At 43.7% G+C, this 14,598-nt stretch overlaps 1 protein-coding gene across 1 annotated transcript in view; it reads left to right on the top strand.

Annotated features, from left to right (window-relative positions):
- The first annotated feature begins 3,900 nt into the window (after positions 1 to 3,900).
- DRC11 (dynein regulatory complex subunit 11) overlaps positions 3,901 to 14,598 on the top strand; it is a 104,100-nt gene continuing 93,402 nt past the window's right edge. Inside the window, exons 1-5 of the mRNA XM_075511219.1 lie at positions 3,901 to 3,959; positions 7,176 to 7,500; positions 11,068 to 11,181; positions 13,381 to 13,569; positions 14,289 to 14,360. Of these exons, the coding sequence (XP_075367334.1) occupies positions 3,901 to 3,959; positions 7,176 to 7,500; positions 11,068 to 11,181; positions 13,381 to 13,569; positions 14,289 to 14,360 (759 nt within the window). The remainder of the gene's footprint in view (positions 3,960 to 7,175; positions 7,501 to 11,067; positions 11,182 to 13,380; positions 13,570 to 14,288; positions 14,361 to 14,598) is intronic.

Here is a 14,598-nt window from a genome sequence, read left to right as displayed (position 1 = left end):
TGGCACTGCTACCATTTGTAGCAGGTTTTAATCAGCTACAAGACATTTGCCACTGCCACCAAGGAGCTTTAAACAATCAAAAAGCTTTAAAATTTAATCTCATGTCACAAATAGAACTTATATTAAGTCAGTGGTTAAATATTAATCTAAGAGAAGATCTTTAGGATCTCCCCTTCTGCTTCCGACAGAAACAACCAAAGGAGAGCTATGTATTTTATCTTGCATCCCCAAAGCTCAGTTAAAGAAAATTAAGGTTGCAGAACCAAAATGTAAGAAAATGTCAGTGCAACTTTAATCCCCTCTTCTCTACTCCACTTTACATGGCTGCATTACGATGCAGTTTCTTATGTTGTGGTCACATCCTATTTTCTTCCCACGGGGCCCCAGCCTCATTCAGCGATTGGGCTGTTGTTGAATATTTCTTTTTATCCCCTCATTCAGCATGTGGCTCCAGGCCATATTCCTCAAATTCCACCCAAACGCCACAATTATTAGCTTCCTCCTGGGCATTCCTAGCATGTTCTCTCTCATACATCTCCCAAGCATTCACAGATAGATTCATCTTTGCCCCTCTTTCCACCGCTGGTGAGCATTAGCGTGCCATCCTGCTTATGTTAAAGCAGGAAAACAGAGACAGAATCAAAATGATCACAGCTAAGACTCAAAGCTGCAACTCCCTCCCGTGCCTGCCTTCATCCTTAATGGGCAAGTAGGGAAAGATCTCACGTGTTACTTGTACGTTGTCTCCTTTGGGAAAAAGCCTTGTCAGGGGAAGTGTCCCAGCAGCACTCGTGGGAGAAAACAGCGAAAGAAGAGGCTACAGTTTTCAAGAACCTGAGTAGACCGTGTTAACTTTGAGCTTAAAGCCTCTTGATGCTTTAAACATCAACATCGCCTCTGCTGATGCTAAGCAGAGGCGAAGCAGCAGCCAGACACAGCATTTGCCCTTTATGCATGCAACTGTAGGCAGCTGGACAGGCGATGGCTCTTTCCTTTTTAAGGGAAGAAAAAAAAAAAAATGCACATAAGGTGGTTAATGCCAAAATAAATTTCGTTACCACACCCAGTAAAACGTGGTATAGGTAAATGCTGCTCGGAGCTTCAGTAGGTAATGTCTTTTCAGCTCTGGCCTGTTTCTGGCTATCCATCTCCCAACAAAGAGCTTACTACACAGTATCTGCTGCAGCAATGCTACCCAGTAATTGGATATAAGTTACCAAAGCTCTCCTTCCCCATCCTGTCATGCTTGCCTGGCCAGGAGGAATACTGCTTGCAAAGGAGAGGAGGCTGCTCTTCTCCTCCTTGCCTCAAAGCAAAGGGCAGCCTCCAGCCCAGGCAGGAGCTGCAGCCTGACAGGCAGAAGGATGGCCCTTGGAGCATGCTACAGCAAAGTTCAGCCTAGAATAATCTCTCCCCCACCTTCATCACTTCACTATGTCCTCCGGTAAGAAAACAGCCACTGTGAGTGGCTGTTTTCCAATCAGCCCTGTGAGTTTGGCTGGAGCAGGTGCTTGAGACCTGCTGAGGTGCGGTGTTGCCACCGCTGCTTAGTGAAGCAGGCTTCCTCGCCTTCCCTGCAGTTTCCCATTACCTTTATCCCACAAAAATCTTTTATCCCCTATTCACTTTCTGTCGTAGTACCAAAGACTGCAATTGGAGATGACAGAAGCGTAGAGCTGTTCATGTTAGCAATGGCAGCAGGCTGTATGTTTTCTTCCCCAGCCACAACCAAAGCCTACTGAGGTTTATCCTTTATTTTCCCCATATGCTGCAAACTCTGTAACACATCATGGCTAGGGCAAGCAAGCTTAAGGGAAGTCATCTGGCAGTATTACATTCACCACCAGCTAAGAAGTTTGGCATAACTGTAAGGCTAATCTTATTTTAGGAGCAAGGCAGGCCTGACCAAGCTCAGACCCACAAGTCAGCACTGCTCCAGACTGTAGGCAAAAGGCTTTTAAAACAGGAATTGAGTCAGACAACCTTTCAGTCAATTTGGTTGTGTCATAAGGACACGCTGATCTCTGTTTCTCTCTGCAAAAAGTTTTCTCTATAGTAAGACAAAAGAAAAAAAGAAAAGAGAGGGCTGCTCGTGTAACATATTTAGCCCAGCAATCACCATGCAATACTTGAGCAGGCTGTAGTGGGGGAACAGGTAACTACTGACCTGAATAAGCCAGCAGTCACTTTAAGTCTGGTGATTTTTAGAAAGAGAGAAGAAAAAAAGAAAAGCAGCAGCATTTGTGCAAGCCCCTTTTCCTCTTGGGGCCTCACTTTCCCCTCCCAACCTTTGTCTCTTGTTTCTTTATTTTACAGAGGCTGCAGGGCAGGGTTTCCCTCCCCCGTGTTTGCCCAGGGCTTAGCACAATGGCTGACCTGTCAAGCCCCAAGTATCTAGAGGGGACCCCGAGGACTGGCCCCTGCATGCACTTCCTTGTCACTAGACCCAAGTCTCGGCCACCTCTCCTCTGCTCCGTGACCGTTGGCTTGATCTGCGTGGTGGTGGATACGTGCTGGGCAAATTGTGCCCGAAGGAGCCCTGCTCCATCCCACAGATCCCTGCTGCAGCCCAGCTCCACAGCCCCTTGCTCTCACAAGCCCTGCCAGCGCTTTCTCCATTCCCTGTTCGATGGCCCAACACAGCACAGTCTCATCTTCTGAGAAAGAAGAAATGCAGGTAGTTTGCAGTGGCAGCACAGATGCTTCAGAAATGTTTTAAAACACACACGATTTAGCACTCATGTAATCAAACAGGAGTTTCCATACAAGGTGAAGAGAGCTGGGCCAAGTCAGAGTCAAATGTTTTCCCTTCCATCTCTTTACAAGTGCCCATCCATCAGAAAAACCAGTAGGGCCCATGCAATACTACACTTTGCATTTACATGGCTGGTGTGTGAAAGCACGAGATAGAACTATCCTCAGAGGACAGACAGCCCAGAAAAAACAGGCAAAGAAGCCTAGGTTCAGACCATATACAAATCCAGAGACAGACACAGCAAACTGTGCCATGTCCTGGAATAACAGAAATAGCGTTTCCTTTGGCAGCCAAGTAAAAAACACCAAGACACTGGGGGGGGGGGGGGGGGGGGGTTGAAAAACAGCACACACAAAGGTAACCCCACTGATGCCAGATTCCACTGCTGGCTCAAGAGTGGTCTGAGGCACAGTTTGCACACTCAGCACAAATCCTTCCAAGAAGGGCATTGCTTGAGTCTCAAAACCAATTCAATACAAGTAAGCAAGCTAACCTTAGCTGCACTCAAAACCAACATATTGTTTTAAGTGTAAGAAGAGATGGGTGAAGCAAACACACAGAGTTAGAGGGCCCTGGAATATTAAAATGAAGCAATGCTGAATTTGGCAGGATTTTAAACATCTCTTTATAACTTGAGCAGAAAAACATTTTTAAGCTTCACTCTAAGTAAGCAGATCAGGCTTTATTTTGAGCAATAAAAGTGAGATTCAAACTAGAAGTCAGGCTATGGCAAAAGAGTCTTCTTAAGCCCTTGTTTTAGACTCCAGTTCTACTTTGTGGGAGAGAAGGGAAGGGACATTGGTTAGGAGGTAAAGCCTTGACCTTCCCTTCAAGCTGTAAGCTGCCAGAGAACACTCTGGGGGCTCTAGAATTAAGTCACTTTATGTGTTTTTGCTTCATCCCATTACAGTGTTGCTTATTTTCCCCATCACACTCCTATTTTGTAGTTGCTATGACAATTTGCAGCATTACTTACACTGCTATACACATGCAGAGATCAAGAGACAGACTTGTCTGTCTTTTCCAGGATTTAATAATCTTATGCCGCAAGTAGGAAAGTTATGCTCAGTCCTGCTGGTTACCTGCACTTGTTAGGCTAGTTAGATGCTCTAATCCACTCTAATTCTGATGCAATATCCTCAGGCATGGATACAGCTCACAACCTACCCGTTACAGAACAGGAACAAACCTACGAGACGAACCAGTAACAGTAAATAAAAAGCCAGTGCGCTCAAGTCTGCGTTGTACTCCCCCCTTCAGTGCGTGGAAGCAATTTTGAGGGAGTTTACAACTTAATGCAGAGAACGACTGAGCAAACGGGCAAAAATTCAAATAGGTTTTAGGGGTCGCATGCTTTCTGATTAACAGGCAAGGAGACTCAGTCCTGTCCTTTGCTTTTAATACGTAACCTTGAGGACATGCATCACTCCTTCCGACTACCCTTGAACTTGTTTGTCGCCAAAGCTGACGGGCTCCTCGGGAATACAGCAGCTCTGCCAAGCCCCCCAGAAAGGGCTATAAACACCAAGCACATCTGATCCTTCAAACTAGTCCAGAAGGGCTCCCATTTGGACACCAGTAAAACCTGAAATAATTATTTTAATCCTGTTTTGGGAAGGGGAAACAAATGGCTGTGCATGTGTCCTCTAGTTTTTAATCAGGGTGAACCAAAGAAACACTCAAATCACATTTCTGCTTGCACTGTCCAATTATCAAGTATCTGCTGTTCCCCATCTCGTGCCTAACAAACTGAAGCACTAGGGCCAGGTCCCCCCCCAAGGTGTCAGTCACCCTGACTGCAACAGGTACACAGGAGCTACCAGCTTATTGCAGCTGAAAATTTAGGAGTTCCACATCAATCTTTTCCTTCAATACTTCATTTTCCAGTGGGCCTGTCCCTTCTTTTGCCCTCATTTACACAGAAGTGTGTAATCCCTGCTGCAAAAGCTACAAACATACCATCCATAGTCTTAACATCTGACCCATAACAACGTGCTTGCCATCATCTTAATGCTTATCTGATAAACTAATGCTTTATGGAAGCAATTATGTTCCATCTATATTGTCTTATGTTAACGTACTCTGAAGGGCTAGAGCACTCCATTCCCCTCCTCCCTCAAAAAGTCATTCAAAATATAAAAAGAAACTGGATATTAGCTGGCTCAGCAGGAGGAACCACTTGACATTCCTCAGTCAGAGGAGGCAGAAAGGGAGATCATTGTAAATTGGAGTGGACAATCGTGGAGTCGGTTCTCGTTGCGGTACAATCTGTTGTCTCCATGCAATAACCTGCATTCGAAACGCTCTAGCCCGAGGATACCCACTGTTCATAAATCAGCCGTATGGTTGTGGGGACAACCTACAGGGCCAGGCTTTCTCGAAGATTTATAACCTCCCCGCTATCAAATGGTCTGTGAGTAGGCACAGCTAAGTAAGTACAATACCACGTTGTTTCCTTCTGTGCTGGAAAACCCCGTGAACCTCACACCAGCATACGTTCTTCTGTGTCCTGACTTCAGAGGAAGCGTACAAAACTCCCATTGATCAACCTGCAGAGCTGTTAGGTCAAAGCTAATGCTGGTCTTGTTTGTGCCAATCTTCTCCACTCTGCTGGTTTTATTTTGTTTATCTCCTGCACCTGGGTTAATTGCTGCAATTGAGTGATTCGGGTGGTGCAATGGGATGTAAATGAAGTTGGAAAAGAGGAAGGGGAAAGACCTGGGTGGGCTGCAGAGGCTTTAGGAAAAGCAAGACCAGCTGCATCCTGCAGAAACCCAGGTCAGCTAAAAAGTATAATATGCACTTTAAAAAGTTAATGGTGCAAATTCAATAGCAGGGTTCAGATTGTTGGTGGTTTTGCTGACTGCAGCAGGGAGTCCCAGCAGCATCCTGGACACGCAGCACGCACCCCACGCTCGGGGAACTTGTGGGCTGGAGTTTGTCCTGTCCGCCTCGCTGGTCCCTCTTGCAGCACAAGCCTCAGGTCATTCTGTACTCCGAGGTTGGGAATGATAAGATCAGCTGACAAAGCTCCAACTTAGGCATTTATTATCAAGCATGAGCAATGTTAACAGCCGCCCAGCTTTCTTGTCAGAATTAATACACAGGCACTCCCTCAATGCTGCTCAGACTAGCAAGAGGTCTGCTCTGAAAGCTCATCTAATGGAGGCAGGGCCTTTTACTGTTTTCATCCGTCTTTGAGAGGCTCTAGGAACAGCAAGCAATAGCTAAGTTAAGCACATGGATGGGTCTAGATTGCACACCATTAAGGCAAATAGCCTTTATTTCTAGGTGAAAGAAAGTCAGCTTTCCCTGTTACCTTAGCCCACTCTTTTCCCCTCCTTCCGCAAACCTGGCAATGTGAATCAAGAAACTGTTTTCCTCCCAGCATAAACTGAGTCTCAGTGCAAAAGAAGTTTCTTAGCTCTGCTGATAGAGAAGCATTTTCAAAGATGTAAGGTTTTTTTGAAGCCTGTCACTCCCAAGGGACAGTCTCCACCTGACAAAGTAGAACAGGACCCAAACGGGTCTATCACCACCGGGGACATTAGCACCTTTCCACGACAAACCTGCTGCTTGAGCTCTTCTCTGAATAAAAAGCCTCATTGCCCAGAGTCTGTTTCTTGCTCCTTTAGGATGATTTCCCACAATATTCTGCGCTGATCTGCGTTTACCATGAAAAGCCACTGACAGCCAGTCCACGCTCACATCAGAGCTCCACCTATTCCTACCAAAACTACCAAGTAAACAGCATTTATGACTTCTGGAAATGAAGCTGGCCTTAGGTGACCTCTTCCATATCACATAGTTCTCTAGCCACTGGACCAGACATTTAGCAATTGCTTGGAGTACAACAGTTGCTACCATAGAAATTATTTTCCTCACTTCACATTTGAAATAGTGCCCGTAGCTACGCTCTAGCATTGGCACCAATACAGCCCTTATCCTACAATTAGTTCCAAGCAACCATTTCAGAAAGGCAACACACACTTTAGAAACATCAATTGGTCCTCATCCCAAACATGGAGAGGCCTAAAACAGACCTTTGCCCATCATAAGGTCTATTATTAAACCATCTTCTCAATTAGCACCAGGGACTGAAACTCATGGGCACTACTGGGGGCTGTAGCTTCAAGCATTTGGAGGATGCTTCAAGCATGTTAAGGATGAAGTTGAAAAGTTTAACTGTTAAGCTCTCATTAATAAAACAACATTTTAAGATTCCTATTTTTAAAACAATCAAAGAAACTTTTGCTAACGGTTTTTAAAATACATTCTAGTTAAAATCAATTTGTATATATAATGGCTCACATTTCCAGGCTTGCTTTTTTAAGAAATCCGCACACGCAGAGCCCTGGCATCATTGTGTGCTAACTCTTGCTTTCATGCCTGGTTAACGTAGTCTCCTCTTTTCAATTAGCACTTACAATAAGATGTGGACAGATGCCCAGAAAGACCTCGACATCCAGCTCCGGAGGGAAAGAGAAGCGTTCCTCCAGCCAGAGAAGGACCGCGTGAAAGTATTCAACATGTTAGCCACTTCCTACATCAAATACATGCAAATCTTGCGTAAGTTGGAGATGGCCCATGACCAGCTCATTCACCGGCAGAAACGGACAGTCATTCGGCAAGTGCTAGATGGTGTGATTGGCCGAATCCTGGAGGTGAAAAAAGAGATGGTGGAGCTGGAGAACTCAGAGTTTCATTACATTGATAATATCCTGGAAGATCTAAAGCTTCTCCCGGTAAGTCTACCTCTGTTATGAGCAAATTCATAGGAACGTGGCCTATCCTGTATTTTAAGGACAGTCACATTTACTTGCAGTCTGTGAAGTTCCACCAAGTGATTTAGCCTGCTGCATGTTCATTAGTGTACTGGGTGATCAGTAATTATGGCATTTTTATTAAAGACCAGAGTATATTTGATCTATAATGAGCATTAGATATCAGAGTATGATGGGTTGACCCTGGCTGGATGCAAGATTTTAAAAGCTGATCTGCTTGATCAATATGTTGCGTTTCCGCTTCTCCGTAGCAGCACAGGCTCTGTGGATCTTCCACTTGCACGTGTCCTAACATGAGGTCATATTAGCTTAGACAGCTTCGCTATTAATGTCAGCAGCTTGACTCTGCCTGATTTTAATGTGGGATTAGGTAGAAGATAGGCAACTGATAACCAAGGAACAGTCCACTTTAGGCTGCCCTTTGCATAACTGTGAATCAGCTTGGCCACAGGCCTCGCCCGGAGATTACAGATCATGCTAGAAGTTGCACGGTCTGGTCTACTAGCTCATAGTACAGCAAACTACTAAAGTGAGAAATCTGAGACGAGTCTCTTATTGTACAGGAGGCAGGGGCTGGGAGCATAGTCAAGGTCCAGGGTTCAGGATTGCCTAATGTAAAAGCAGCCCGCTAAACCAGATGAGTACAACAAGAAGGCAAAGTCTCGAAGCTGTGCTCCAAAAGCAGTGTGAAAACGTAGCTGCAAAAAGCTGGTTACTTTTCTCGCAGACAGCTCCACCTACTGTCAAATTCAGGTACCGCTGCTAACAGCTTTTCTAAAGAAAGAGTTGGAGCTTAAATTACTGCTTTTTTCAGGATCCTAGTTATAACGTGAGATAAATTGCCTAATATCATTATAGCATTATTTTGCTTTGCAAACATGTTTCTGTTTGCAATTGCACATGTATTTCACTCTGCAAATTGAGGATTGTAACTGCCATGAATTTTCACCAGCTCTTTACCTTCTACGTTAGTCACAGCAGAGAACTATTTTAAACTATGCAAAAGCATACTGGAGAGCATAAACACATCTCCGGGGAAACAGATTCCTCAAATCATATTTTGAAATCGTTAAGCACTGCTGTTTTCATGACTTATCAGTGAATCGACCTGCAGCAAAAAGTTGGCAAGTCTGAAAAGTCATGCTTGACATCTATTAAAAAACAAGCATAAATTCAAATTCCTGCACCACACCTTAATTTTAAGAAGGCATGACATACCTACCTACTGAAAAAAAAAAAAAAAAGCACTGAAGAGATTTCAGGCTTTTTCAGAGAAAACATTATTTTCCACAATAGATAGGAATACAGATTTACTTTTTTTATAAAATAATCACATATTCTTGGTTCCAAAACAAAATTACTGGCCAGTGCTTAACAAATAACTGCTATTTCTTAAAGAATCTGCCCAGAAAGGATATATCTAGTCCTTCCTTTCTCTGTATTATCAGGGGCTAAAATCCAGCATGATCATAGGCAGAGAATGCAACGGAGTAGTCTCATTTTACATCTCATGCAATGATATTGCATACTTTTTACTACGTCACTGTAAGGCCAAGCTTCATCCTTACTTAGTTCTGTGTCTCATGTTTTTGTACAGTCACCTTCCAACGCTCAGCCACTCTACTTCCTGGGGTAATTGTAAAGGTATTTGGATACACAAATCCCATGCGGAGCCGGGAGTGGCTAAAAGGCTGCAGATTTGACTTGAGGATAAACATCACAAACCTAACTTTTCACTTCTGGGCCCCAAAAAGAGATTCTAAAGAGAAGTGGTCTCCCTACTGCCCACCCCTTCCAGCCCCAGTATTACGGCTTTGATCTCATCTTTACAGTCAGTAAAAGTCACAGTCCAGAATTACTTGTAATTAAAGCCCAGGTTAGACATCAGAGGTACTCATCACCCCTACGCTGACCAACTCGCACTGCTACCTGACAGCATAAAAGCCCTCTCGTTCTATGCGGGGTGTCCAGACAAACCGCTTGATTTCTTATACCTAAAGACAGCCAGATTTGTAACCCATCCTAGAGCGATTCGCACTCTTAAAGTACAACGTATAATCATTTCCATCACCAGTCAAGGATCCTTGAAGGCGCAAACAGGGAGCTTAACAAGACAAATATTTTGAAACTTTAGCAGACCAGATCTCTGCATTGATAAAATCAGTGGGGATAAATACAGTCCTACTTGGAAGCTTTCTTATGCTGCCGTAATAGGGATGTCCCAGTCTGCGCAGTATGCAACTGAGGGAATTAGTAATGAAATCTTGAAGTTTGCAGTTCACGGTGACTGTTTTCATTGGCCACAGCCTTCCCTGCAAATTCTCGCTCTAGGAATTGGAAGGCCTTAGAGCTCACAAGCAGCGCATTTGCCGCGCGCCTGTGTCAAGGCAGGAGTGGTGCTTGTCCTTTACAGCCAGCACTTTTCTCCTCTGTATCTGTCCACACCAGAGGTGACATTGAGACTGCAAAGGATCAAGTCAGAGGTCTCCCTGAGCAGGTGAAAGCGCACCAAGTTTCCATATCAGACAGAACAGAGAGCACTAATAGTGCAGCATCAAGTCTTGTACCTGTCTTAGGCTCATTGGGCAAAAGGACCAGGTGCCCACATATACCTGGGGACAAATTATTGTGTAATTTGCCTGTGCGACTCCTCATGAGTAGCACAACAGGGTAACTATACTGCCTGCCTCCCCCTAACCCCCCAGGTGAATCATTTATTGAGGAAATATTCTAGATGTTCCTGAAACATCTAGAAGACGCATTCCCCCCCCTCCCCAAAGAAATATACTTGCCAGTAGTTATTCCTGAAGTATCGTCTCCGGTCTTCAACAGGATACAAAGAACACGTTAATGCCACTCGGCAGCATCTTAACTTTTGGGGTGGTTTTTGGGGTGGTTTTTTGTCTGCCTGTGTCCTTTTTTCATTTCTCAACAACAGTGAAATTCTACAGGAGAAGAATGGGTAAAAATGTGAATCAGTTAGATCATTTTAATGATAGAAACAAGTAAAGACAGCCACTTCTAACCACGCCTGCTTTTGAGAAGTGACTGAGATATCACAGTCGCAGACGGTGACGGTCTGTCTACAGGTAGAAATACCTGTAGATGAACGGAATTGTGCTTTGGTTCCTTGTAATGGTTAAAAAATAATGCAAGAGAACAGACCTATTTTTCATGTTGATTAAAAAAAAGAAGTGGGATGATCATACCACCAGAGGTATTCAATTCAGTGGAGATCAGGTTTAAGTTTCTGGCAACCCTACCAAATATTTTAACACTTTGATAACGTAATTGAGCCATTATAAAAAGAAAGATTTCTGAGCTGCCATGGTTGAGAAACTGGGTTGATTTATTTGTTTTTGTTGAATTAGGCCTTAAGTAATTGCAAAGTAACAGCGGTCAAATTCCCCAATGCTCCAAAATATTCAACAATCTCAGTCCAATTTAATTGCTTTGTAAAGGTGTTCAATTAATAATGTGATTTTAATGCAGTTTTAAAAAGCGTCTCATGACTGTTTCTTCCTCTAGGAAGACATAGAAGTACCTATCCCAAGGTATTTCATTAAAGAAAAGGTAGAAGTCCTGCAGCAGAGGGAGAAAATCCTTGATCAGATTTTGCTTAATGCTGGATTGCAAACACAGGTAAGCGTACCACATACCTACATAATAACACGTTTAACTTTTTTAGTTTATAGCCACACGTGTCTCAACACATGAACCACTGAAAAGTACTTTTCTAGCAGTTAGGAAGTAAAAGTCTGTTTACAGATAAGGCACAAACAGAAAGTAACATTAAATTTTCCTGTCTAACAATATCCAGTCACATCTTGAGTCTGCTTAAGACTGAAATGAATCGACTCTGCTTTGTGTGTGCGAGAGTGTCAGAGAAAGGGCAGCACTTTGGCCAACATTAGTAGGTGCTTTATTTGTCTAGCTAACTCTCATCACGTAATTAGTCCTACTGAAATCAAGTTGGGCTTAAGTTTTACTGAACCAGGATTCCTAACTGGAATGGGGAAAACTCAAGAGTTCAGGTCAGCACAACTGTTAGCATTCAGTTGTTTATAACCTCTGAACAATGACTGCAGTCTCTTCTGTACAGCTATAGAGCTGCAGCTGCTAGGAGGAGTAGAAAATTGAGTTTTGGCAGAGCAGAAGTCATTACAGAAAAGTACATGAGCACTCCAGTAAAGACTGTTCTGGATTTGATATACTTTTGACCTTTTCAAAATGGCACATTGCCTACAAACAGTCATTGCTAACCTCCTGAAATAAACAACTGTGCCTACATGTCTGGATGACTTAGATTCATAGATGTTATAGCCGTAAGAGACAGTCCTGATCAGACCACTTAGTCAAACTGCTGCACTGCCCCAACCGTTGAATTCTCCACCAGTGCTGGTGGGGGAACTCTGCATATTGATCCTAGAAAGCAAGGGAGGGAAGGTTCCCAGGGAAAGGAACGGCACCGGTCAGACAGAGGCAGTCTGCAGAGACAGAGTGCTGGCTCTCTGCTAGATTACTTTAATGGGCAGCTGCAGTCCCCTTGGCCTCCACAGTACGTCTCTGGGTAAATTCTCTGCTCTTCTAGTGGCCTGATGTTGGTCTGTGGAGATCCTCTGTTCCGGCACGTTACATCTTGAAGCCTTTTTGTTTCCCACAGTTTTGCTCTCACCCCTTTTCTGCGTGGCATCCGTTACAGATGAGACTATCCGGTGTGCAGCCAGCTCACCTGGGAGCACCAGGCTCTTGCACTTTAGAGACTGGCAGGGTCCACGTCTCCCTTGCCGGGATGCCACAAGAGAGGCACAGGATTCAATAAACACGAATTATTTAATCTCACACAGCATGAGTCCAGTGCCCTGTGCTGCACGTCCAGTTCAATCACCGCTGGGATTGCTAGAGGGTTGTCAGCACTTCTACATGCATTGTAGCAAGCCACGTACACTCAGGAAATCCTAACTGCTGTGTAACAGACCACTGTATTCTTCAGTGTCCATGGCAGTGCTGTTACAGGGAGTTTAACGTACATCAAAAACAGTGGAGTTCATCAGAGGAGCCTGTTCTGCAGACCATTTGTCCTTCTGTGCAATTCTGTTATAGAAAGCCCTGCCGAAAATGTAGTATATAGTGAGCTCCACACAGTATATATAGAAGCATCAAATGTGAACTGTCTCCAAGAGAGGGATTAATGTCAAGGAAGGACAATAATTCAGCTTTTCCATGGGGAGCAGGGGGGGCTAACAAGAGTTCTCAGGAGTGAGAAGGGGGAGTCCCTCTCTCCAGCTCCACTGTTCTGACATGTTTTTCCCCAAGCCTCTTTATTTGGGCTGGGCTGACCAGGCTCAGAACAGCCTGTCCTTCATTCAGCAAGAGAGCCGGGGTCCCAGCAGCACATCCAGAAACCCATCCCTTCAGAAACATAAAAGGAAGACATTCCATAGCCTAAGAAATTCTCCTTTTACTAGGACAAATCCCTGTGGTTCTTTATGTCTTTTTTCCCAAATGGATAAAGTTCAGCAGGATGCATAAGCCATACAGAGCCATTCTTGCTTCCCACTGTAGCATCAGGCTTTCCTTGTCACACATCAACGTGTCAGGTTCACTTTCTCTTAAAGGTCCTCAGAAAAACGCACCTCTCAAGATATCAAACTTCCAAGATACTGCAAGATATAGCACTGAGACAGGAGTCTCTGCTGTTTGTGACAGGGAGTTTTTGTCTTAAAAGTTTTCACAAGAAGTTCATTGGTCGTATTGTTTGCTAAATGAGGTAAGCAATTAACAAAACACATAACTCTAATACTTTGCTTTGTCCATTCCTTTTTGGCTGTACTGTTCAAGAAACCGCTCAAGGCCATGACATTTGAAGAAGCCATTAAAATTATCCAGGTTGCAGAACGGGCTCGCCAAGGCCGTTGTCGAGCAGCATTCATGAAGCAAATTTACCTTGAAGAGAAGAGAGAAAGACAAACTAAACTTCAGGTCCGGACGGGTCCAAATCCAGATGATGCTGCCACTTGCATTCAAAAGGTGAAATCTCTGATTTAACAGCAGTTCTGACAGAACCAAATGGCAGTGTTTTGTTCAGAAGAACAGCAGTAGACAGAAACGCAGCTCATAGCATGGGAAGCATTCTGAAATGACAGCTTTCAGGGTGTCTAGGAAGGTGAAATACATCATTTAAACCACTTCGCAAAATGAGACAGGACCCTAGATGTGAGATCAATGAGAACAGTCCCGCACTGGCAATGCAGGATGACTTTATAACCTACACGTTGTTTTTCCATTCTGATTTTTATGACCTCAGTTCTCCTTCTGGCATCCCCTTGGAATCCAGTGCATCTCAGGGAATTCATGCCTTTTCCTGTGATCTCTGAGGAAAGAGTTCATTCCATATCTTGAAAAGATGAGAAAGGGAGATCACTGCTAGATTCCAGAAAAAGTCCTTACACATGAATAATTCAGACAATTCAGCCTGATGAGTACAGGAGTGCAGTCTAGATCTTAAGTCTAAACACTTTTTGAACATTGATGTTGTGTTTAGAAGCTAGATATACCAGTGTGAGGGGATAACAAATCTCAGAATTTGTTTTAAAAAAAAAGTAGCAGATGGCAACCTGTTAAAGAGTAATAGTTTCAATTGTATATTGTGCCTTTCCTTCCTCTATTTGTTTTTTCCTGTGTCTGCCACAGTAAAGGAAGCTGTAACAAGGCCCATTTATCTCATTAGAGTTTTGTTTACAATTCAGGTTTGGCGTGGATATATCCAGCGCAAGAAAACAGAGAAAATGAGAGAAGAGGAAATGATATTTCTGGGGATGGTAAGTAGTGCTGCCTAGAGAATATAAAATGCCACAGTCTGTTTGTTCTTCAGACTTTTGTAATTTAGCAGAAGATGAGAAATTAATTTCTAAGATTCTTCCTATTTTAAAAGGAGTCTCTGCGGAATACAGAACTAAACTGAAATGGCAGATGGCACAGAAGTAGCACAATTTGTCGTATGCTGCATGCTTTTGTGCTATATATATGTAGTCTGATATACCTTCAGATGTGGAAGCA

The sequence above is a fragment of the Mycteria americana genome, chromosome 9 (assembly GCF_035582795.1).
Source record: "Mycteria americana isolate JAX WOST 10 ecotype Jacksonville Zoo and Gardens chromosome 9, USCA_MyAme_1.0, whole genome shotgun sequence".
In the NCBI taxonomy this organism is placed as follows: domain Eukaryota; kingdom Metazoa; phylum Chordata; class Aves; order Ciconiiformes; family Ciconiidae; genus Mycteria; species Mycteria americana.
This window is presented reverse-complemented; position numbering and strand designations above follow the sequence as displayed.